The sequence below is a fragment of the Bombus flavifrons genome, chromosome 6 (assembly GCF_040668555.2).
Source record: "Bombus flavifrons isolate JBK064 chromosome 6, iyBomFlav1_principal, whole genome shotgun sequence".
NCBI classification, from domain to species: Eukaryota; Metazoa; Arthropoda; class Insecta; order Hymenoptera; family Apidae; genus Bombus; species Bombus flavifrons.
In genome coordinates this window covers 11,203,155-11,228,960 of record NC_138447.1, presented here as the reverse complement: position 1 = coordinate 11,228,960, position 25,806 = coordinate 11,203,155, and the positions used below count along the sequence as shown (strand labels likewise).

At 38.8% G+C, this 25,806-nt stretch overlaps 2 protein-coding genes across 3 annotated transcripts in view; one reads left to right on the top strand and one right to left on the bottom strand.

Moving 5' to 3' along the window:
- The window catches only part of LOC138180988 (cell adhesion molecule Dscam2), a 174,710-nt gene that overhangs the window by 135,020 nt on the left and 13,884 nt on the right, over positions 1-25,806 (bottom strand). For both annotated transcript variants that reach the window (XM_069115404.1, XM_069115402.1), the window contains 2 exons: positions 348-1,587; positions 15-81 (listed from right to left, as the gene is read on the bottom strand). The gene's annotated coding sequence lies outside the window, so the exon portion shown is untranslated. The remainder of the gene's footprint in view (positions 1-14; positions 82-347; positions 1,588-25,806) is intronic.
- On the top strand, positions 7,634-15,440 carry LOC138180832 (zinc finger protein 423). Its single transcript, XM_069115066.1, has 2 exons — positions 7,634-7,863; positions 12,002-15,440. Exon 2 carries the CDS (start codon positions 12,057-12,059, stop codon positions 15,438-15,440), a length of 3,384 nt encoding a protein of 1,127 aa, XP_068971167.1. The 5' UTR covers positions 7,634-7,863; positions 12,002-12,056.

Sequence of the window (25,806 nt, the reverse complement as noted above, 5' to 3'; positions counted from 1 at the left end):
ATAAAGATTCTTACATGCTTAATTTTGAAGCATCACTGCGTCCTTCCCAAAACAGAGGAAAAAATGGGAATTGTGAAAAATCTGAAACAAAATAAGTGAAATATTACAATTTCTTCTGAAAATATACCGTTCGTAGTTTAAAGAGTTTAAGGTAATGAAAAATAAAACTTTATTCAAACTTGAAATTTTAATACTAATAAAAATCGAAATTCTGTTAAAATTCTTATAAAATTGAAACGCTAAGATAACAATTTTTAATCTAATTAACGCTAAGAAATGATAATAGTTCAATCAAAATAATATAGAATAATAAAATAGATTAGAGTACAATGTACAGAGATACTTACATTCTTGAGTTCCAGGAGAGGCTATATCCTCTTGCGAAACCTGCGACTCTACTACCGAAAGCGAATGTTTGAAAAAAAAAGGATATATAAAAAAAGAGAAAAAAAAATGACTATTAGCGCGTCTGTTTAAATAGCAATCGGCGAACACACTGACTCTAATTTCGCGTACAACTGTTGTAATTGAACTTATAATTACTACGAGCTATTGTGCTCTAGAAAATATAAAAAATGTTATTACGCAGCAAACACTGACTCTACCGACCGCATTGCGCGCGGCCACAAATATTTTCTGAAAAAAATTGCATTAGCATGGAGGCGGGGGGAGGGGTGTAGGCGGACTGTTTGTTTTAGAAATACTACTGTTTTTCGAAACGTGTTATTTATTTTTCTCCAATAAAGAGGTATTACGTACGCGTATTAGAAGATGGAATATACGTGTAATATTTCAAACTCTGTTTATGTATTGCAAAACATTTTCTAACATATTTTTTGTACTTATTAATATTCTAAAATATAAAACCAATTCTCCAAGAAGAATTCAATTGTGAATGTTCGTTATCAGAGTTTGAAATATGGTTTTTACTAATATATCATGTTGTACTTTATAAAAATTCGACAACGCTTGTAATAAGTTAAGCTTTCTTATCAAAACATATTTGAAGTGATTAGAGTGTATTTTCAATCATGCACAGAAATGTGTTTGTTCAGACCCTTTCAAGAAAATAGTAAACTTGTTTTCTTATTCAAGTATATAAAAATGTAATAATTTCGTGATAGATTGTTTTCTAATAACAATTAAATGATTCGTATAATTTGCTATATACTGATATAAAAACATTAGTTACTTAATAGTATATCCGATTATTAACGATAATCTATATACCCGAAACATTTTTAAAATGTGATTTCTTTAACCTCATTTCCTTCATCTTAATATTTTCAACAAGTTATGCAACTATTTATAAAATAATGTCATTATAAACCAATCGTAAATTGTATAGTAATTATGTAACAAATACTGATTACCATTGAACCAATAAAAAAAGAAAATAATCGTGTACATACATCTGCTTTGTTGTATCTCAATCATTACCAAATCTGCATGAGAAATCAACGACCCGATTTATTAATAAACATGTATGGCGTCCATTTCGTATCTCTTCGAATTATCGATTATTAATCGTCTGTGGCGTCTATGACGTGAACCCCTATTCTTTCAATCACGTGACCAGCCAATAATCTGTACAAAAGAAAACCAACAATATCAAATAAATTCATGACAAAAGCAATGATATTATAATAATAAAACAAATTATAGTGCAATAAAGCAAAAATAGAATCCAAATTTTGCCTCAAAGGCCGGTAATATGAGCTATCGATGATAAAACCAGTCAAACATTCGGTCAACGATGATAGTTAAAAAGAAAATTTCAAAACACTACTCAATTTTATTAAAATGATAATCTATAAGCGATTAAATAAAAACATACTGTTTAAATGAAGCAGGTAGAAGTATAAAAATGTTGATAAAGTTGAAGTGAAGGTACTAATAATGACAAGGCAGCACGACGAATTTTCCCTCCGTAACTTTCAACAGTAGAGTGTCACCCCACATCACGTTTCACCGCCAAACTACAACTTTACAATTCTTCGCACCAATAAGAACGCACGCTTTGTTTCAACGATTTATTGCTCCAATAGGAACGCTTAATTTCATTTGACAATATTCTGCACCAATAGGAACGCCCGATTTAACTTCGCATCACACTGCGCCAATAGGAGCGCCCGATTTTCCTACATACGAAAGCGCGCAAATTTGATGTATTCAAATAGTCAAACTGATGAAATTGAAGAATACAAGGTATGTTTAAGACAATGTTCATAGAGAATAAAATTATGTTGTCATAATGAAAAGCTTTTATATCACACAAGTGTAGCTGATATTATTAACTAAAGTAAAGTATTAGTAAAAATATGATTATAGTGTATTAATTAATTATTCATTTCATTATTAATAAATATATTAAAATAATTCAAACATTTTAATAGATGAAAAAACATGAAGAAGATTTTCTGTGCTATTTTATGGATATCACTATTAAAAACAAATGTCATTTTTAGAAATTATTAATATTAACAATTTGGAATAGTCTTTGAAAAGTGGTAGTAGAACTATTATGCAAAGAGAAATTTTTTTAATTGGAAATAATTTACTATCATTTTTTACTTTGCCATTAATTAATGTATAAATTCTAAAATTTCCATTACTTTAACATAATCTTATATCAGGAAGTAAAACGAATTGTTGAACAATTGTATATGCTTAGAATAAGTTAAGAAAGTTGGTAAATTCTTATAAAATATCATGCTGGATCATCAAAGTTGTTCTTAATTTTTGACAATTATACTGTTAATTTAAAGCAGTTGTATCATTAATTCGTAATAATTAAATTAATGGTTTATTTCACTTCATCTAATGCTAACTAAATGTTCGAAGTATTTCAAATGGTATTTCCACTTCTATGGGACACGAAAATCACAGTTTCGTTACATTTCATAATGACAGTGTATAAATATCGTAGAAATATAAAATTCTATATCCCGTTTACGCTTGTAAGATATTTTATACTATACTTAAATACGTAATTCCATATTAAAATTTCATTTCAATATATTTCAATGACTATAAATATCGTAACCTCATTCTGTGCTGAATCGGTAACGTTGGGAACGATAATAAAATGATAAGGTGGCTGTAAAACCTCCGAGATATATAACACAAAAATGCATTAGATATTTCTGATTAAATATACATAATTTCTATTTATACTATCAAGTAGAGAAAAGTAGATGTAGGATGCAAAAACCAAAGCCTCTAAAGCTCCGAAAGGACAAATGAGGTTGCAATACATATATAATTTCTATAATCACTGCTCTAAAACTCTAAAGATGATACAATATAACAAAATTTTACAATTTTTGGAACGATAAGTATTTCAGTACATGTTGATTTCAGTACAGAATTGGGATTTCAGACACGAAATCTCATATCACGCCAGTACCAAGTGATGATGCATGTCTATTTCACAAATATGTACTTCGTCTATTTTATAGTTAGTAATTATTGAAATTAATAGTGAATATGACTATAAACTTACAAGTTGATATTGTAGACAGAAGAAATGGAATTTTATATTTCATATATGTATCATATTCACTTTCTACTATTTCTATAATATTTGTAAATATTAACAATTTTTCCAATAATAAAATGAATTTTAATGGTTCATTTTTATATTATAATTTCTAATACACACTGATTACCGATGTAACAATTAAATTATTATTCTATACATTTTTCAAGTGGAATTTTGCTTCTGTTCAACTTTCAAATTGATTCAAATGTTTGCAAATTTAAGAGTAGAAGTTGGTCAGTATAGTTTCATCAATTTCTAAAAAATGTACATTTATTACACGTTGAAAAAAGCATTATTTAAAGAGTTTTACAGTTCTTTGTTACTAAATTTAAGGTAAACTGTAAAAAATTCTTATACCAATTTAATTTCTATTTAACTTCTCTCAACAAATAATAGGATAATAGAAAGTTAGCACTCTGGAAATTTCAAGTGAATTTCTGTTTTAATGAAATGGTAGTTGCAAGAAAAAGAATACAATAAAAAAGTATTTTGCAGGTGAAAGAATATTGTTTTCGTTGCAGTAAATATTCCTTCAATTATCTGATATTAATTGCTGTATATATCCGTACAGTATATACGTATACATACAAGATACATATCGAGTACACAAAATTGGCTGCATAACGTATCTTCGCTGTCCAGGGATAGAAAACAAAAAAATCGAGTACGGGACTGCTATTGTCCAGCTGTCCAGTAATGGACGACCCTCTTTTGGCTCGAGCTAATAATGCCGGATTGATCCAGGACGCTTTTCAGTGATTATATTTCACGATGCCGAACGTTTGCCTTTTATTAGAACCTTACCAAGAAAAGCAAATTTTTTATTACAGTTTTTCTCTGTCCGGCTGTTTACGACTTTGCGTTTTTCAAACATCTGCGTTTCAAATCGTACCAATGTACAGAAATTGAAGAAAAACTTAAAACAGGATATGTCTATATGACGATACTATTAAAAAAAAATAAATTATTTAACGCGAAACCTACGCACTCGTATCAGCTACAATAAATATTTATCTGCCGATCATCGAGCAAATTGCATTATCTCTTACGATATTCCATAACATGTGTCGTTTGCATTATATTGAGATAATTATGAATGTAGTGAAAAGCGAGATTTAAGTTACAAATAAACACAATTAATATACGAAATATGAAACAATTAATAGCAACCTGATATTATCGTTTATTATAGACAATACGTATGTTACTAACAAGTATAGAAATACACGGCGAACTGAATTTTTACATATAAACATTATTTTTTTTTTACTATCACCCTGCGCAGTAAGCTATATCCACACGATACTCTTAAGAAAAAAAGAGACCATTATTGAATCATCGAATCTGCGGCCATCCATGTGGCGCGTGTCCTGTGACACGACTACTCGTTTCTTTTTTTGCCGGTTCTTTTTTCACCGATGATTCGATTATTCAAGAGGGAGGAACGAGAAAAAGGACGTGAAAGAGAATCAAACCAAAGAGTATGTAGAATCGCACGCATGCTCGAGAAACATATCCGCCGGCTAATTTTCACCGTACTAATTTGCACCGGAATCTCCTTCGCTATTGAGCGCTTCGAACAAAGAGCAATTCGTTGTCGAATCTAGATGCATCGATAAGTGGCACTTTACTATCCAATGCACGGGAATTTTACAAAGGGACCATCTTTTTTCCTCCCTTTTCCATGGTTGTGCAAAAGCGACTATACGATTACCGGTCTATAGTTCGCTGTAACAACTATGAATAACAGAAGTAGATCGCAGGATGGGAAAGCGAGCACCGGCAGAAACAGGCGCGGACTGCCAATTGAAATGCATCATGCGATTCGAAATTATTGGTCTACGTCTCGCAAAGTTCCTCGAGTAATATCATTAATTTCGAGCAGCGAATACGAACGGACGCAACTTCATTATCATTATCAATACCGCACCGAAATCGCGTGACAAGTATGCAACCGCAAAAGCGGAACACCCTAGCGTACGCTTGGATGTTATTGGCCAGCCGCTCTAATTTATCCTTTAAATTATTCACGATCTCGACTATCCTGTCGATTTTTGATCGGTAAAGAAAGAAAGCATCCAGCGAGACAGGTGCGCCGCAATTAGACACGTGCCGTGAACGCGATGGGGCACGATTAAATTGTGAGGAAAACGGCACCCGGTCATACTGGAAGGTAAATCGTGTGTCCGACAGAGTAGTTTCACTTAGGAAGAGGAAAGAATGCGCGTGGTCAAACGCGATGCGCGCATGAATGTTTATAACCCACGATAAGTGCAACTTGTTTCAATAAATTATTCGCATCTAGCCCAACCGCGTGTGATGGATTATCATACAAGCGTTACACTTGTTGAGCTCTATTTTTGATCGCCTTTTCAAAACGAACGTAACATTTTATGTAACATTAACGTAGAACAGAAGAAATAGAAATCGCGTAATGATTTTACTCATCGGAGATACATATTGGGTTAGCAACTAAGCGATTGCAGATTTTGACTTTAGGTGGTATTGACAAAATCCGCAATCACTTAGTTGCCAAGCCAATATTTAGCCATAAAGCTAATGAATATTGTCCTTTTCTTTAAGAACTTTCTTTTTGATCGCTCTTTAAAACTAACGTAACGTTTTGTCTAGCTTCAACGTAAGATAGAACGAATAAAAATCGCATAAATATTTTATTTGTTAGAAATATGTATTTACAAATAGAACTAATGGCTATTGTTCGTTTTCTTTCAGAGCGTAATTCTCATTTTTGAAATCTAGCAATAAAATATCGAGACAGCAGTGCGGAAAGAATGGAGAAAAAACATCAGCTCGTCATCGAACGAGCTCCCTTGAGTACTTTTCGAAAAAATATCTCTCGTGTAGGTGCGAGTGTCTCTCACGAGATTCTGCGCGTCATTTCCCGTGGAATGGAAGGAAACTCCTAAGAGGAGGCTCGTACCCGGCCGGACTTGTCCGTGAGGCTAAACTAATTTGCTGCGTGAGGGTAGTCGCTGGGTTGGAGCTTGAAGTGGGGTGACACAGGGTCGAGGCAGATGGAAAGTTCAGAGGGGTTGAAGGGAGAGTCATCTGATTCCGCGTAGTGGGAGAACCGAATTCCGAGTGACCAGTAAAAATGCCACCCCACGCGCCCTTTTCCTTCCCCTCGCCCTTCGCCGCTTTCCTTCACTTTCTCTTTCCGCTTCGCTTTCTTCTCTCTTCTTCCCTTTCGTCTCCCTTCTCTTTCGGACCCTTTACCCTCACCAAGCCCACCTTCGGGGTGCAGGAAGGACTGTGAACTGGGGTAAAAGACTGCTCGTGCTGAGTCGCGAGGAGGACGGTGATAGCTTAGAGACGCGCGGATATATTCGCGTCTGTGGGTGAGCGCGATCATGTGGGTAGGCACCTTTTTTAACGCACGTGTGTGCAGGTGCGTGAGTCTGAGAGAGGAGGAAGTGCCTTAACGAAGAAAAGTTCTCAGTGACGGATACCTTCCTCCAAATACCCTCCGTTTTCTTACGTATTCGTGAAATTTATCTTTTCATCTTCTACGATGAAGAATGACAATGAAATTTCTAAATAACGTGAACGTTATATCGCGCAAAGATGCGTGCAATGTGGATCGTTGATCTGATCTTAACGTTAATTTCGCATCAAGATGCCGATAAAACAGAAACGTTCGTCAGAGAAAAATTATATGAAAGAACATTGATCTTACAAGCGAAAGCTTAAATCTTGTAGCAAGAAGAAATAAGATGAAGAAGGCGTAAGGAGCCAACAAGAGCTTAAGAAGACGTCGTCCCTGACTTTGAAAGAGGGTAGCAGGGAGTAAGGGGTGAGTTCACTGGGGGGACTAGAAGCTAGGGTATGGAGGCGGTAGCGGGGATGGGGGTTGAATCAGCGCGGGGGTGTATGGGGGAATTAGTAGATGGCCGTGGACAATGTGGGGGATACTTTCTCATATCAAGTATGGCCGCCATCGTGGCACGATGGCCAAAACAATAGTAAGTAGAGAGACCAGCAGGCAATCGTCGTCTCTCGTAATTCCTCGCTAACGTCATTTTTTTCACCCCTTCTATTTTGAAAATTCTTAATCTCGGATTACGCCTTTGAGACAACACTTTAAACGTTTCCTATTGTTTTTCTCGTGTTTCAGTGCGCAGTGAATAAAGTGATGTTATCGTCGTTATCGTCGCCGTTATCAGTCGCAAGCTCGTGCCTCGTTTATTAAAAAGGATTCATCGCCGTATCACTATAATTAAGAAATGGATAATGGCAAGAAACCAATCAATCGTGAACATTTTGAATTCTTTTACGTGGGCAAATTGCTTCTGATTACGGTAAGTACTTAACGAAGACGTTCTAAATTTCCTTGAAATCGTGTATCTTTAATAAATCGAATGGCTGTAATGGATTATCATGCAATTTTTCCGACTATCGTCACCGATACGAGTATTGCTTATCTTTTACGAAAGAATCAAAGATGAAAAATTCTTCCCATCCCATCTGCTACTCCACGGAAAAATAAACTTCGCGTGTGCAACAGTGTGCGCAACTCATCGTGTACATTCTTACGTTCGACCTTCGCGATTTTTACAGCGATTTGTCATCCATGAAACAGCTTAAGGATTGTAGAAACGCGTGCGATTACTTCACTAAGATTATCAATGTCTAAATAAAAAGAACAAAATAGTAACTTCGAACGTGGAATTTCTAAAACGACGCTACACCGTTGCCCATTCGGCGAAGACTAAGAGGCCGTCCGATATCCACCGACGTCTTTTGCATGCGAATACTCCACGTGGTTCATCTGACGACACGCATTGCGCAGATCCAACTTTCCGCGATCCCCACCTTTATGTGAAACGCACCTTTTACATACTTATTTGAGATACGAATATAACATGTCACTCAGTTAATGTAGCTCGAACACGTGAACGCGTTTAACCCTTTTTTAACAATACTTCTATCTTCTAATTTGCAATGAGACGTTTAAGAGAAAATATCCTACTCAACCACGTCCACATATTTCTAAATTTTGTTAACATATTTTCAATTTAGAACACGCCAATAATTTTTTTTTATTTTTGAAGGCAAATGCTTGAGAAGAGAAGAAAAAGCAAATTTTTTACAAAATACATTGCAAAAGTTTAAATGAGTGCAATTGAAGTAATTCATTGGACAGTATAATGAAGCTACGTGTCTCTTTACAAATTCATTTCCTTATTGAAACTTTAGAAGCAAAATGCAACCAGTTCGGATGAATGTCAGTGAATCACAATTACAGAGACGTCAATCACGTAAGAAGGTCGAAGTGGAGAGACGAAGCGTTCTAGATGTTTAAAGAAAAGAGGAGTGGGTGGGTGGATAGATTTTCAGTACTGGCGCGATGATATTTGTCTTGTTTACGGACAGACTTATGCGCGTGTGCGGACCAGTGAAGTTCGCTGCTCGATCAATAGGCCTCTACTGAAATCACATATAAACGCACTCACGCGCACACACGCAAGATACCGTTCGAACGGGCACACGTACGCGACGACCAAGGCAAAAACTTCGCGAGCTTTTCTTTTTCCACTAGGAGAATCGAGATGGTCGAACGACCCAACGCGATACTTCCATAATTTTCCCTCCTCGTCATCTTATCGATTCTAGAAATTCCAGTTTCTATTGACGTTCATGTTCGGTTTGTCTTTAAAAGTTCAATGATCGCCGCGAGAATAATCTTATCTCGCGTATCTCCATAAATACTTACATCGCTCATTTTCTTTTTTTTTCTTCTTAATACTCGTATATTTCCAATAAACGAATTACGACGAAAACAGGTTAAACAGATATAATAAAATACGAAGGGACGTATCGAGCATCCTAACCGAACAATCTCGTATAGGCTGCTTCGTCGAATCATATCGATTCATCGCATTCAATATTAATTACCGTGCAAACCCTCGCCGAAAACGCATAATTTATCGTACCATCGTTTCACGAGTCGGTAAAGAGTCAGCTGCGACAACCACGCATCCGCGTACGCTACACGCGGCATATGTTGTCGCAGCATCGTTATTCTGTCAAGTTAAAACGTTGTTTACCGCGTGTAACACGCCCACGCAACAACGCTATGAAACGATTTCAGTGAATCGCAACAGAAGAAAGGCATATGCAGAATACGTGTATCCACGATAATACCTCTTTCACTAGCTGCCCCTTCGTATCAAAAACGCGCGATTGTTATTTCCTTCTCTCCCCTTTTTGTGCTTTCCACTCTTTAACAACATGTTTTTCTCAACACCCTTTCGAGAACTATGAAATTTCCCTCGCTCCCCTAACCTTCCCGTTCGTTCGATGTCATTCATCCAATTTTGGCTAGAAACGGTGCAAAGGCTTTTCCACGATATAGTGGGGCACCGACGTACCATACGGGCGTATTTACGCGTATTTTTCGAAAATCCGTCAAATGTTACGCAGAAATGCGGGTTCTGCTTCGCAACCCTCCGCTTCTCTATCTCAGCTTGTTTTTCAAACCCCGCGTAATCCAATTTCTGTAGGCTGACAGGCGGCCGCCCAAATTTCGAACAACGATCCTACGTCGTAGTCGATTCGAAGATTCGATATATGTATCTGAACTTTTACGATCAACCCTAGAGACGACGATCGCAAATAATATTTATTATTCCCGAATTACTATAATTGTATTACCGTAATAGATATAAAATAAAATTTTGAAGGTCACAAATTAAAAGATAAGAATATCAAATTATTAGATGTAAAAAGATTCAGACGTGACAAAGAATAAATCACATTCTACTATACGTAAACGTAACTCAAAGATTAAAGCGAAATCTTCAGGATAATGACATAAGCGTAAAGCATCTTTTTATTCAATCGTCGAATTCTTCGATGGAACGTGATTGGCCTTTGATCCGCGAATCGGAGCAGAATCGATCGAAACAGTTCGAAAATCATCTGTTTGGGGAATGTAGCAAACGATGCTTCGTTAGAATGGTGGGGGATATTTGTGTGACAGTTCTCTGAAGGTGGTAGGGACGAGAACGATGTGACATCCCCTTCATAGGGCACCGTGTCTGCACCTAACAGTAACCTGAGAGAGTTCATAGAGGCGTAAGCGTGGCGAACACCATAGATTAACACCTCTTCGAGATCTTTAAAGATCTTCCTATCGAGAGCATACGTAGTAGCATGGGCAGCTGTTCCTTTTGCCTCTTTTCATGAATTCACCATGTTTCCCTCGTCTACTCGTCTCTTAACTTCAGTCCAATTTGATCCCTCCAAACAGTTTCAGCACGATCGAACGAATATCCTTGAGTAAAAATACCCTCCTCCTAACCCCTCGTTTGGTCGAGACGTTCCGTAGAAATCGTAAAATTTATATCGAGTGGCTCGTTCTTTCGAGGGCTCGTTTGACCAACACCATCCTGAGGTAACCCCACGGTTTACCTACCCTCCTTGATGCCACGTGCCAATAACGTCTTTCCAGCATTCTTGACGTCTTTAAAAGTGAGATAGCGAAAACGATTGTTCGTTGCGCGAACGTGTGGCTATGTGTAGTTTCAACAAGAAAGTGCCGTTTACGTGCGATTTCTCCGATAAAAATGCGCGATAAAGTTCCACGTGATACTCAATGGAATTGTATTGTTTCGGTGCCGTTTTATTTACATTCAGCGATGTTTATTGGATGGTTTCTAGAGAAAGATGTTTCTCGGACGATTTCAATCGGTGGCGTTTAATCTTTTACGAAGAATCCATTTTTATATTGGTAAGAAAATTTTAATACTAATTTTGACATATTTTTTTCTTCTTTTCTAATTTTTTCTCCTTTTTTTCCTCTTATTATAACTTTCATACTATGATCGTTTAATTCTCTTTATTTTCGTCTAATCTTGTTTCGATATTGTCCCTCGTCGCGAGCATTACCACTAGCCAGAAACTGGCACAGTTCAATGACCTGACCATTATTTCGTGACAGGAGGCATGGGTCTGTCAACTTCAATTAGTAATTACGGAGCTTCTGAAATGCATATTCGTACTATCCTCTGAATTCAGCCCTAAAGTATGGGCGCACATATGAGTCATATAGTAGGTTCCCCAAACGTCTCCCTTTTCTAGCTGTGTCCATTCGCGTATAGGGTGTCTCATCGAGGTAAAGGCCTATAACTCGTGTGTACTTCTTTCTCTGCCACTCGTTAGAAGATTCTATTTTCATCCATATATATCATCCAACTGCAATCATGATAGTACATATAGAAACGAACCCACGGAACAAAACCAGGAATATGGATGAATTCATCGATACCACCGTATATATTAGCGCGACCTCGTTCGATTTCGCATTTTTTAATTATTCGTGTTACCAATTCAACGATAGAAAAATACGACGACGTTTGAACGATATTGCCAAGACTGCGTGAATGCAAATAACGATAACAACGAGAGGGGGGCGGTTTGATTTTTGTTCAACAGGGCGACGAGTAATCGATAAGCTGGTACGAGATTGGGCCTGTCACGTCCAAGCAAAATGTCCTCGACGATGGCGCATGAGACGACGACGATATCGGAATTGACGGAATTGGACAGCGACGGATCGAGTTGCGGAGAACGCGACGCGAGGAAACGTCTTCGTTTCGACGCGGATTCAACAGGGCCGAAGAAGAGACGAAAACAAACGACGCCCGTGAGATTCTCCTCGACGTTAATGCCCGGTGTGCACGAAGAATCGAACGAGGACGAGGAAGAGGACGAGGACAGCGAAGGTAAGCTGTCGTCGCAATCACCCATACCGAGTCAATCATCGATAAGAGACGAGAACCTGAATAACGAATTCCGTTGCAAATATTGTAGTCAGTTTTTCGATAGCAAGGAAACGTTGAACGTTCACCTCGACAATGAGCACGGTTCCGCGAATCAGATTTCGGAACAAAGTCAAAGTAGATCTCCGAATTCCGTGATCAAACAAGAACCGTCTCAGCAACAGGACCAATCCGAGAATCCCGTTAATTTGCTTAGCGTAAAGAACTTCGCGATAAACTGGCTAGCCACCGGGCAACACGTGCAATCGCAAGCACAAATGCAGACGCAGAACGAAGAATCCTGGCCCGGGCCAGCGAGTCAAATTCCATCGATATCCAACTTGCGAATCCTTTCTGGCTTTCCTGGCGCCTTGACGCAGTATTTACCTATGCCCGCGTTCCCATTGACGGACTCCGGTTCTATCGCCAGGCCCTCGTTGGGACCAACGCCGGTCAGGATCTTTAATCCGGACGCGTACTGTGATCTATGCAATAAAGAGTTCTGCAACAAGTATTTCCTCAAGACACACAAAGCGAACAAGCACGGTATCTACGTCGATTCACCGGGACCCAGCACCGTCGACAATAGCATTCCAGGACCATTGTTCCCTACCAACTATCCTAGTAACATGGTTAAGCTAGAACTGCCCGCGACACCACCTACACCGACCGTCGCGTGTGATCTCTGCCAGAAACGTTTCAAAAACGAGGAATCGATGCGTAAACACAAACAAAAAATGCACGTTGAATTATTGGATCAGTCGCAAGAATCTCAGATCAATTTGTCGCAAAACGAAGAGGACAGGGATACGTCGAGGGATAGTCTCGGCGGTATGGAAACGTTATTTAAGCAAGAATACGGGATAGAACAAGAGGATGCAACGTTCGTACCAGCACCCAGACATCTATCGCCTCAATCGATTCAACAGGCACGAGAGTCTGGTTTCAGCGCCGATCGACTTCGTCGTTTAGGGGTTATAAATCCAGAAGCGTTTTGCGAGATATGTTGTAAAGAGTACTGTAATAAGTACTTCCTACGAACTCATAAAATGAAGAGGCACGGTATCATCGTTCAGGACAACGAAAGATCGCCTAGCAATCCAGGGACAGCGGCCAGTTGGCATCAAGTGCAGACCAGTCCGTTAAATCTGATCATGACGGAGAATCCTGGTAGCACAGAATCGAACGATCGAGTCGTCGACGATTACGAGTGCAAGTTATGTGGTATACGTTTCCAGACGATTGACCTGTATCAAGCTCACTGTCGGAAGATGCACGAGAGCGAGGAACAACAATCGCCTAGGCAAGAGTGCGAGCTAGATATATCCGATCAACGGAACGATTCGATCTCGGAGGATCTTCAAAAATTGCAGACGATGCTGTTGCAACTGAACGGACTCAAGCCTACCAAGGGATTATCGTGCAACGTGTGCGGAAAAGAATGCGAGACCAGAGCAACGTTGCATATTCATATGATAACGGAACACGGCGCCATCCAAGAAGATTCAACATCCTCGCCGCAAGAAAAGTCACCCTTAACTACAACCTCAGCGTTCTGCGCCCTATGTGGAAAAGATTACGCGAGTCAGGACGCTCTCAGGAAACATATCGCCGACGAACATCAACCAGCGGTTTCGAATACCATTCCTCAAACTCCTACAACCACAGCGACGACGACCAATTCGAATTCGACCAGCCAAACTCCAACCGAGAGAAAGGTAACGTCGATGACGCCAACATCGAGCTATTGCGAGATATGCAACAAGGAATTATGCAATAAATACTTCATGAAGACGCATATGCAAAGAATGCACGGTATTGAGATTGAAAATGGAGCCCAGATCGGTGGCGTGATATGCAACATTTGCAACAAGGAGCTGTGCAGCAAATACTTTTTACGCGTTCACAAGCACAACACTCATGGCATAGTCGACGAAAATACTCCCAGTTCGGTAAAACAAGAGACCCACGAGGCATCAAACGCGGACGATGCTGCTTTGAAGCCGGAGCAACTCGGTGATCTGAGTCACAGATATTTCACCCACTTTACAGAGGTTTGTCCAATCTGTAGCAGAAGGTTCCGTAGTATAAAGTGGTTAAAGGCTCACCTGATGGGAGATCATGGGAAAACAGGCATCGATAAATGGCGCGAGATGGAGCAACAATACCAAACAACGCCGAAATCAGGCAATAGAACGGCGAATGTAATATCGAAGAACCCTCAACAGAGCTCGAATTTGAAGATACCGAATGGATTTGAAATCTCACAGCAAATCAAGTCTGCCGACTACACTGGTTTGGGTAATCAAGTTCTGTCAAATTTACTGGGGTCATCTTCCGAAGATCAACAGTTGAAAAGCTATCGCTGTTCCTATTGCAATTTCACGACCACCGTGTTACCGTTTCTCTTCCTTCACGAGAGATCTCACGTGAATTCCCGTGACAACGAAGGAGAGAAATCGCTTCAATGTCCGATTTGCTCCCAAGGTTTCCATCAGCCGGAAATGTTGCATCAGCATCTCCTCACGTCGCACCAATTTCCCACGTTGCTGCCTCATTTTCAACCCCCTGTGCTTAATAATTTAGGTCTAGACGCGGAGAAATTGAACGAGGCCAAAGAGAAACTCGATCTAGAGGCGAAGGAGGACCATACGAGGAACAGTCCACAAGTTACCACCAATCAAAATATTCCCGAACCGATGAGAAACAAACAACAGGACGAAACAGCGGTCCAAGTTACTCCTCATGGTGTATATAAGTGCGCACAGTGCGGTTACGCGACGACCAATTTAAATAGAATTAAGAAGCACGTGAGAAAAGATCATAAAACGATCAGCGATCCTACCGATAGCGTGCTCGCCGAGCTTAGCAGAACTTTGAAAGACGTTGCCAACAAACATAAGGTACCAGCTTGCTACGCAACGCCACAGGATATGAATTCCAATCCTGACAAGACGATCATGCAACCATTTTTAATCGAAGAACAGGACACGATGCAAGCTGGAGAGGAATCCAGCTCGGAGAAACGGTTCGCGCCGGCTTTGGTCTATCTGCCGGTTAAATCGCGAATCAACAACGCGCTCACTGCATCCTTCACCCTCAGTCCTGCTTGAAACTCTTCCTTCTTCGCATCTACTCCTATGGATTTTACAACTTGTTTCTACGTCTGCGATTTGAGCACGTGTTATCAGTTCCTACGTAAAGTGTAAGAAAATAGTTAGCGAAAGTTTATATATTTTTCATATACGTGGCTCGTCGAGGGTTCAACTCATTCATCGTTTAGCGTACGCGTACTATCTTGGTGAAAACGATTCACTACATATATTTCCTGGGTATTTGCCGACGAATTTTCATCCTACGCTTTTCTCGTGCAGTGAACGAGGATCTAAGAAATGCGTTCGCGTATTGGCCTATTTTTTTCGCTTGTTCGGTGACTCTTATCACGACGTATATCGCACTCATATGTACAGAGTATTTATCAAAATTCCCGGATTCTGTTTCTTTCAAAGGACAGAATGAGAAAACGGAACCCGCGTTTGAAAGCCACGTTGTTATACTGTTCCAATTCGGGAACGTTTTATTGTACATAATATAATTGTATAACTGACACGAACGTGTGATCGAAAAAGTTCCTATTTTAAATGTGACCGACCTCCGAAGAGAATATACTAGATCGTGTCTAATCTTTCGAACAACAGCCTCCTTTGTTCGTTTTAATTATTCTCGTAATGCCGCAATTTTGCTTTTTGCTCAAGTCCAGGAATTACGAGCGATACAAGATAGAGAAGGAAACGAAAGAATTACACGACGCCATCTCGATGTTCGGGCGTCGTTAATACATAACTGTATCGATATACCGGTGGTTTTTCATTTTTCGCGATCGTGCTAGTCAATATTTTATATATAAATATATATATATATATACATATATGTATAAGGAAAGTTGAAAGGTAGGGAAGAAGATTTATAGAAGTATTTATATGTAGACGCGTTAAAATATGATGAATAACGTGAGGAAAAAGAGGTAAGGATAAAAAAGGAGGACGAAAGAAGCGTAATTACGGTAACTGTGAGGCAAGCATGATTAAATCTATGGTTACGATATTTAAGTATCAACGAGCAGTGAAAGCCAATCAACTCAGGGTCGACACAGTATAACCCGCAACAAAAAGTACAATCGTATACACAGCCAACGCATTACATAGAATTAAAATAAATATATCGATATAACGTTTCGCAAGCCGCGGATATCAAATATACGCCAATCGATCTCTTCCCGTTTTCGGAAGGGACAAAACGACCACTCGAGAGATATTCGACTGTACGATACCCGTTTCTTTAAATTTTAAACGATTAAAACTGTATGCGCCTCTCTGATTATCTATCTAAACTATTTAAACAGTAAGATCTTACATAGTCTAGTCGTTTACAAGAAATAGCAAACGTTGCCCCAACGATGTCGGAAACGTAAAGTTCCTTTCCGAAATGATGTTTCAACCTCGTGCCTTGCAGCTGAAGAAACTGAGAATCAAAATTTCGTTATCGCCATATATAAGAGTCGAATAGAAGTTGGACACGATTCGAGTGTCCACGATGTGATGTCGTTTATTTCTGTCGTCCGTATATACAGAGAACAATTCGTACCACGATAATCCTCTCGATCTCGTAATGGCAGTTTCCTCTTTCTCTTTACCGTGCGTGTAATCGTACCACTCTTATCCGCGACGACTGACCTCACCGGTTATAGCGTTCTTCGATATAGTCGCGTGTTATTTAAATTTCAATATAGAAAGATATATACAAAATTTAAAAATATCCAAAATTTTTAAAAAGTACATAGCATAAAAAAGTAAAAAAAAAAAGACACACAGATGCAAAAAGGTTACATGATTGATCGCACAGTATTTTTAACCGTGTTTCCAATTCTTTCACGGTTAACGGTCAGCAAACGTTCGATCGAAACGTTGTAAAAGACAGCTGGTTTTACAGTGTGACCAGTGGATAGCCAGGCGTGCAGCCGTTCCGAACTTACCTCACCTCCCAAAATGCATTCTTTGCACCGGTGGGGTCCCTTCGATCAACAAACAGGCGCGTTACGTTTCCGCCTCCGACGCACGCCTACGCATTGTTAACCCTGGATTATGGAATAATAACGCGGCTCGTTTCGGCCACTTCCTTATATCCAATGAACGACATACGCACGTTAATTCGAAGGGAAATTTCAAACTGCGCCCGATAGCTTAATCCGACTTACATTATTTCACTTTGGTTTCATCGGCGAACGAAAACCAGGATGAAAGCAGCGTTCGATCGCCGTGTTCCTTTAAAGCGAAACAGTGTAAATCCGACTGTATCGACCGCGAGACGAACCGGACAGCCATTGAATATACGTATATCGACACGAACAAAAGACGGTATCCAGTAGCGATTCGATAAACGCGAACGGTCATCAGGCCAGAACGCGTTCCGCGCGATCTAGATTTATGGCACATCGGAAGCAAAAACGGTAGTCTCGACCGACCTTTGTCTCAGCACCCATAAAAATTTCCCTGGGACAGCTGAAATTCGAGAACCGCGTCATTTAATAGAACACGTCTGGGTTTTCCGGCGAAAATACGCCTGAATTAGTATGCGCGCACGCGTGCATTAACATATTTTAGGGGAAGCCAGAGGAGGAATCGGCCATTACGAATCTATTGAGAGAAGAAGAGAGAAAGAACGAACGAAATGTATAGATGAGGGGTACGGAAATTAGAAGAGCCGGCGATCAGAGAAAAAGAGGAAAAAAGACGGAGAGAATTTTTAGTGGCATTGTCGAGATGGCGAGTTGGGTCCGGGCAAACGGCCTCACATCTGGTCCCCTTGTGTGAAGGTCATGTAGGAGAAAGGTCGTGACCTTGGCCGGGATTTTTCCGAAAAAGTCCGACAGAAACGAGCCAAACGAAGGGGGAGGAGGGTGGATAGCACGTATCCTGCCCTTCCTCTCTCCCTTTCACCATTTTTCTCACCCCACGGACGAACGGTGACATGCAAAACGCGCGCGTCCATGTAAATCGGTACCCTCTTAATTGCATCCCATGGAACTATGCGTATTGTGCACTTAATGGCCCGTGAGCGGCAACGAGGGTCGTAGATTTTAATTATTGTAACGACTCGCAGTCGATAATAAATCGAGAGCAACGCCGGGGGCGTCATGGTTTTTCACGTGCTGCGTGCAATTTATATCGCCACGTACGAATGATTACGCGATAAAATATCACGGTTCATTGTGTAGAACAGCTTTCCTTTTTTCGTTCCATTTTTAATAGAAATTCACGGAATTTCATGGAAACTCACGGACCCTTGTCAACGTGTACGGAAAGAAAATCATGACGATCCTAGCCATCGGGGATCATGAAATTTCACTGCAAGCGGCGTGTCCTGAAACGAGTATTGCCTTGACTAACATAATTGAGCGCAAAATCAAATTTTACCCGTTTAAATCAAAATGATAGAAACTCGAAATATATTTAATATATATGTATATATAATATATAATATATATATTGATTATATATACTGAAAAATTAAGTAAGTACGTCATAGGCTAAGCGTGTTTCGTACTTAAACGAAAAAGATGATATATATATATATATAAATATATAAATGAATATATATATATATATTTATATATATATATATGATCTGTATTATACTATTATATGATCATACGTGTTTAATAAGCGTATCGTTTCATATAAAGTGTTCTGCGCGTCTAGAGAAATTATTTTTAGCCCGTCTAGTCATTTTCGACAGAATTTACAATTCCAGAAACTGTTCTAGTCACACGACACAGTCAAAGAATCATATACATATAAATATATAATATGAATACACACGATATAACTAACCTTGAATGGTTTATTGATATACAAGATCGATCGTATATTTTTATATAAGATTGCGAAATAAGGAAGTTCTTCCTTTGTTGTTTCTCATTTTGTATTATTTTATATATTTATTTCAATTTATTTATCATAATTTATACACGTACGATCGTAACGGTGTGCATAAATAAAGTATTTTTCATTTCTTTAAGTTCTGTTTTATATGATTTTCGTTTCCTTTCATTTCTTATTTATATAGTTACTCGAAACCAACCGCTTTTACGTTCCCATTAAAGTTTTACCGTTTTGCCGTTGCACGACATCAACTTGTATAATTCAATTTACTCAAACGTCAATGCACGTCAGATCGATCAATTTCGCTGCCCCGCGTTTTAAAAGGTGCCACTCCTACGAGTTTTTCAACGCGATGCGAAAGGGTGCCCTGACAAATTAAATGTGACAAATTGTTCGCGTGTCCCGCACTTTTGTCGTTTTATCGAACAAAAAGTACAAGTCAAACATGACCGTATCCGGTTTCCTTTCCAGTAGAATTTTTTTTTTTTTTCATCACACTCGCAACAACGTAGAATTGGGGAGAGAAATTGGAAAGAAAAAGAGGGGTGGAAACGCGAAGAGAGTCGGAGGGAAAGAGAAGAAAGAAAGAGTTTCCCTTTCTCGATGATTCTTCGTGAGCGTAGCGAGGGATAATATTTTATGGGCAAACGAAAGGAAAAGCGGGTTGGTCAATTTTCAGCGAGAGGGAGAGCACGATCCAAAGACGTGAAACGCTTGCGCTATATCGGAGTTTTCTTTTTGGTTGATGGCCGGAGTCAACGGTTTGAAAAGGGAAGGCGGAAGGCAACAGTTTCTATCTCTCTCGAACCAACGACCACCAATGAGTAAATGACACACAGCTAGCCCCTACTCTCGTACGTAAACACACAAACGTACGTACACACCGAAAATTGGACGTCTACCCACCCACACCCACCGGGGATATGTATAAAAATCAATAACATCTTGCGGTTTCCAAGAGCTCCGAAAACGGGGAAATATATATGGAGGGGAATTACATTCCCTCCTATAGACAAAAGAACTGCCAATTTTTCATTATCGTTCGCCTTGGGGTATTAATTATCGATAACAACCTTAACCAGCCTCGATGAAGAGAAACCATGCGAGGAAATTAGTTTTTTTAAAATAAAGACGAATGAAAGTCAAAAAATAAATCAAGTAGAGAAGAAAATAACAAAACCATAAAAAGATGAAATAAATCTCTCTTTATTTCGTTCTCTAAGAATCCAACGACAATAAATCTTTTCAAGATAGAACGTACCTATATATATATATGTGTGTGTGTATATATTTCTTTTTTTAACACATCGATACCTTGTATTTTTCAAGCATTGCCAAGGGCAAACGTGAAACGACGTTTTTTATTTTCTCAAAAGTTGTCATATTTCTCATTTACATATTCACCTCGCAAAATTTTGCGCGAGGTAACAGTACAATCAATGCGACAGCATGCCAGAGTGCGTTAAGAGAATAATACTGACATTTCAATTCAAGAAGGCGAAGTGCACCGATATAGTAAAACTTCGAAAGCGGCCGATGTTTCGTTTATCGACTTGCTTCCTTTCACCCTACATAGGATAAAATAATCGGGATCTTTGCCTTTGTTCCCCCGTCAATTATTTACGAAGGCAGTAGCGATGGTGATGATAGTAGCGGTGGTCGCGTCTCAAAGTTCGTGGTAAATTTAAGAAAGGTATCGAACCGTACATATCCCTCCCTCTTTCCTGGTCCACCCCGTTTCTCCTACTCATCAACTACCACAACCGCAACACTGCTTATACCCTGACAAGGAAGTGAATTGCAATTATCAAAGCCTCTCCCTTCTCGAACCCACTCCCCTCCTCTCGATACACTCGCCCCTTTCGTCTCTTCTTCCTTGGCTCCGCCGTTCACTTTCTTTCCCCTATCGTCCAACAACTTGGAAATTTCATCCCCCCGTAATAATTTCGCCACCACGGACACTACCACATACAGTTGTGACCGCCGTCTTCGACGATCAAAAGAATCCACGTGGCGAGATGAGGGTCGGCGAAATATTTCGCTACGTAGCGAATTTCGTGAAACCCTATTGTTCGATCTTACGAATGAGAGTGTCACCGCCGAAGAGAAGGACGCTCACCGTAGACAAATTTCGACACAAATCAGAGTACGGTAGAATCTCAACGACGTTCATTGTCATTTAGCCTTTTCTTCTTCGAAGAATGTCCTAGGATATGTGTAACTTTTTTTTTTTAAAACAGAGCCAAGTAGTTTATCTATTGACACGATTTTCATTGAAATCGCGAGTACGCGTTCGAACGTAAACACGTGACATCGCATCGGACGAATATATAAAATATAGCCAAAGCAGCACGATAAACGAATCTCGTATCAAGGTGTAGCTTCCCTTGAAAACCGTGCTACGGAGAAATGAAATATCGGTGTCGGTTGCCTTACAATACCGTTCCTAGAATCGCGTAACATTGAACAAAAAATTCGAGTGCGCGTAAAATAAAAAGGCTGAAATTCATGGAATCCTTTCATCGAACTCACCCTCGTTTTTCTCCGCGCGACAAATACACGATCGCTTTTCCTTTCTCTTTTTTTTTCCTTTTTTCTACGAATCATATATGTACACACACATACACGTACGTACATACACGTATATACCCTTTTTTCCGGTTCAACGATTTCCGTGGGGAATATCCAGAAAAATCCGCGATTCGAGAAAAACTTGGCCGAACGGGGTGAAAATATCGGCATTGTTCGACGGTCGGTTTTCGGAGTTTTAAAAAGGGGCCGCGGAAAAGGCGCACAACCCTTTATTTGTTTAGCAGCGTTGTGGCGCGTGAAGCGTGCCGGCTGCGCGCCATGGCATACGCTTACCGTTTCGACGAATTTCACCCCAAATTTTCAGCTGGCACGCACCCCAGCCGATTTACACAATATTTTGGAAATCTTTTATAAGATTTCGTCCCTCCGCCGCTCTCATGGCTTAACACGAGCCCGTTTCCGAACTCCATTGTAACCGACCCGCCACTCCCCTGTTTTCTTTCCGACGACCTGTCGACGAACGACCACGACGACAGATGGGAACGTGCCACTGTTCCGAGGAATACCGCGCGCACGACCAAGGGTTCGAGCGACAAGAATGATGGGAAAAAAAAGAAAAGTTTGTAGAACGCATCGAAATCGTGAAATTAGGGTCGATGTCGGAAAAAACGCGAAGAATTAACATAGCCATTGTGAATAGGCTCCACCGAGCGGAAGGGTGAACCGACTCACGTGCACCCCTTTTAAGCGACACGTGCCTTTCACTTTTCCGCACCTCTTTTTTTCTATGCTTTAATGAAATCCGGCGTAAACGAGAAACACAAAGGTGCGAGCGAAGTCGTAAATTAAATTTTGGTTGAAGAAACGTGAAAGGGTACAAAATACAAATCCGAAAGACGTGTGGTGATAAAATATAACGTGCGAGCTCGTACTTGATATTTTTGTTTGAAAGTTTGTTACGCGGAGTGGCACCTGGCTGAAACCGATAGGTGGTTAATTCTAACACTAAAACTATCATAGTAGTGAAAACGACCAATCAGAATTTTTCATACAAATTTTATACACTTACAACGGTACATTATTCGGAATTTAAGGAATACGAACGAAAGCTTACTTGTTCGTTTTTTATTTTGAATTTCTTGGTACAAGGTTTATACTTTAGTCACCGATATTTCTAGCTTTGATCGTGAAACGCATTAAGTTTACACAATTACTCCTCACCATCTCATTCCAGCCAAAACAACTTCGAAACGACTGTATTTTATATATTATGTACATACATATACGAGGATCTAGTAAACTTAAGTTTCCTCTTATGTAAACTTGGAAAAATACCTGACAATAATACTTCTTCGGTTGAAAATATTACGCAAGCGCTACAAAAATTTCCGAACGCACAGAAATATGTGCATGACACAACATATTCTACTATTACTCTTAACTGACGTAACGACTAATTATTCATGTTTTTTGACTGAAACAAGCGACATGACTGTCGTACTCCATGGGTGGAGGAGCAAAAAGAATAGGTTATCGACGCGCAAAAATTCGGCGCTCGAGACATACTTAGGTAACTTGTAAATATCACTGATGAAAACGTTTCGCACGGAAATGATATGATGTGGTAACGTGATACAAGACAACTTATTAAGTTCCTATTAACGTGTTATATAAACGTACGTTCCTAAGTTAAGCTTTACTTAATCGAAGTTACACCACGCGTTAATGTTATAATTGGAAGGAATGACCCTGTCACAAGGCTCTAGATCAACGGTGTGATTATATATACACACATTTAGAAATTCTGTTTTTACGTCTCTCTAAACAACAAAACATGTATGTATGTATGTACGTGTGTGAATTGTGCGAACTGTGTACACTATAAAGTTAAGCAATACCGTTAAGCGGCAAAATTATATCTAGCTGATAAGGGTATCGTAATACGTAACATGGATAGCGGGATAAGTCACTGAGAGAAAATCAAAATTAGTTGTTAAATGTAAAATGGCGATTCGCGGAGCTACTATCCAATCGCGATAAGTATTTAAGAAAATATTCGATCGATAAGTACCACAATTCAGGGTCCCCTAGTTGTTTCTCTCTTAGCGGATAATGGTGAAATAGTGTAATTAAAATGAATGTATCTATTCGGTGAACCACAAGTACAAGTAAATACTGTTTCGATGACGAATTATTAAAATATATGCGTATATCTACGGACAAAAGGTGCGCAGATTATGTGTGTGTATGTATAATGAACGGTCATCGCAAGAATTCGACGTCATTTTGTCTAATTAAATACAGACCAGTATGTTAATTACGAACAACTGTGACAAGGAACATTAAAACGGAAGACTATTACATTCGTCTGATATGATCAGTAATTTTTAAGCCAGCTACTTAGTCATTACCAACGAAACGAACAGAAAAAAAGATAAAAGATAGAGATAAATAAAGTTAAACAAGTTAAGAACATACTCGCAACAAAATATTTTTTTGGAAAAATCCAAAATATACAAAATTATTATTTTTGCAAATAAAAGAGAAAAAGAGAGAGAAAGAGAGAAAGAGAGAAAGGGAGAGAGAGAGAGAGAGAGAGAGAGAAAAGGAGAGAAAGAGTAGATCTTCCTCAATACGGCGAAGATACAAGACTTTTTCACGATATAAAAGAATATCTTTTTTACGCAATAGAATGTTTTATCGAGCAAAGAGGACTACCGATTCTATAAAAGATGAAAAATGAAAAGAAAGAGAAAGACAAGAGATCCATAATTTTAAGCGTAACGAGAGCTGTAACGTAACGTTAGAATACAGCAAACCGAATGTTCCTAATGTAATGCTTTCATCTAAATACATATATTTATAAATATTTACACGATAGAGGTTCTAATATTTATACCTTGCTCTATATTATGTTTCGACTTTCTTTTCGAGGAATAAAAAGAAAATTGATATTAATATACGAGAAATTAAATAAACAAATTATGGAGTATTTATATCTGCGAATAATATGTATATGCGAGAGAATCAAAGTAAATGCGAGTCGAATGATCGAAAGAAACAATTTGCAACGTGTCCAGTATACCTGACCTGTATGGAAAAACGTGTATTGTGCAACCACATTTTCATTCTTTCAATCTAATGCAAACATACAGAAATTGATCAAATTCCATCCGGAGACACATACAAGCTCTTTTATATAAGTTAGGTATACAATATCTCAGAAAAGCTATTGTATGTACATTTCTTTCAATGAATGCTTTTACCATTGAGCGAAAAATATCATCTGAAACCTTTGAGAGATTATAAACGCGACACGTAAACAGCTTCATTACATTAATGTTCATCAATTAGATTTGACATTCACTTTAAAATTGTTGTTAGCAATTGTTCTGACACGACCGAGGGTACAAAAATCGAAGGAGCGAAAATCAAAATATTCGAGAATCAAAATTACAATGTAAGTTCATAGAAGTTCGTTGTTCGTCGATAAATATTATTTGTTAGTCAAGAATAGTTGGATACGTCCAATAATATAGTCTAATAATCATTAACTCTGTCGTTTCATTCTCTGTTCCTCACTCTTGTCATATAATCAATAAAATCCCTTTCAATCCGCGCATCAATAAATTCCTTTCAATCTTTTTCATTCGAAAAAATTTCTTTATTGGAAAAAATTTACACTTTTATCTCATGCAATCGCATGCGTTTTATCAAAAATTACTAAATGATTATAGTCTCATTATAGAATATATCAGCTTAGATATTATACATCCGAATGTTTTGTGCGTCACACGCAAAAAAAAGTAATGATATTCCAATCAAGAACACGCCGATAAAGATTTTGATAAAGCACGAGTTAAATATAATCATTCATGGAACTGATAAAATCAAATATCGCAATCATTTACGCCACGACACTCGAGTTTATATCTTAACTGAACATTAGATCAATGAAAATCGTAACGATTATCTTAATTTTTATTACATTACCATATGTGCTCTC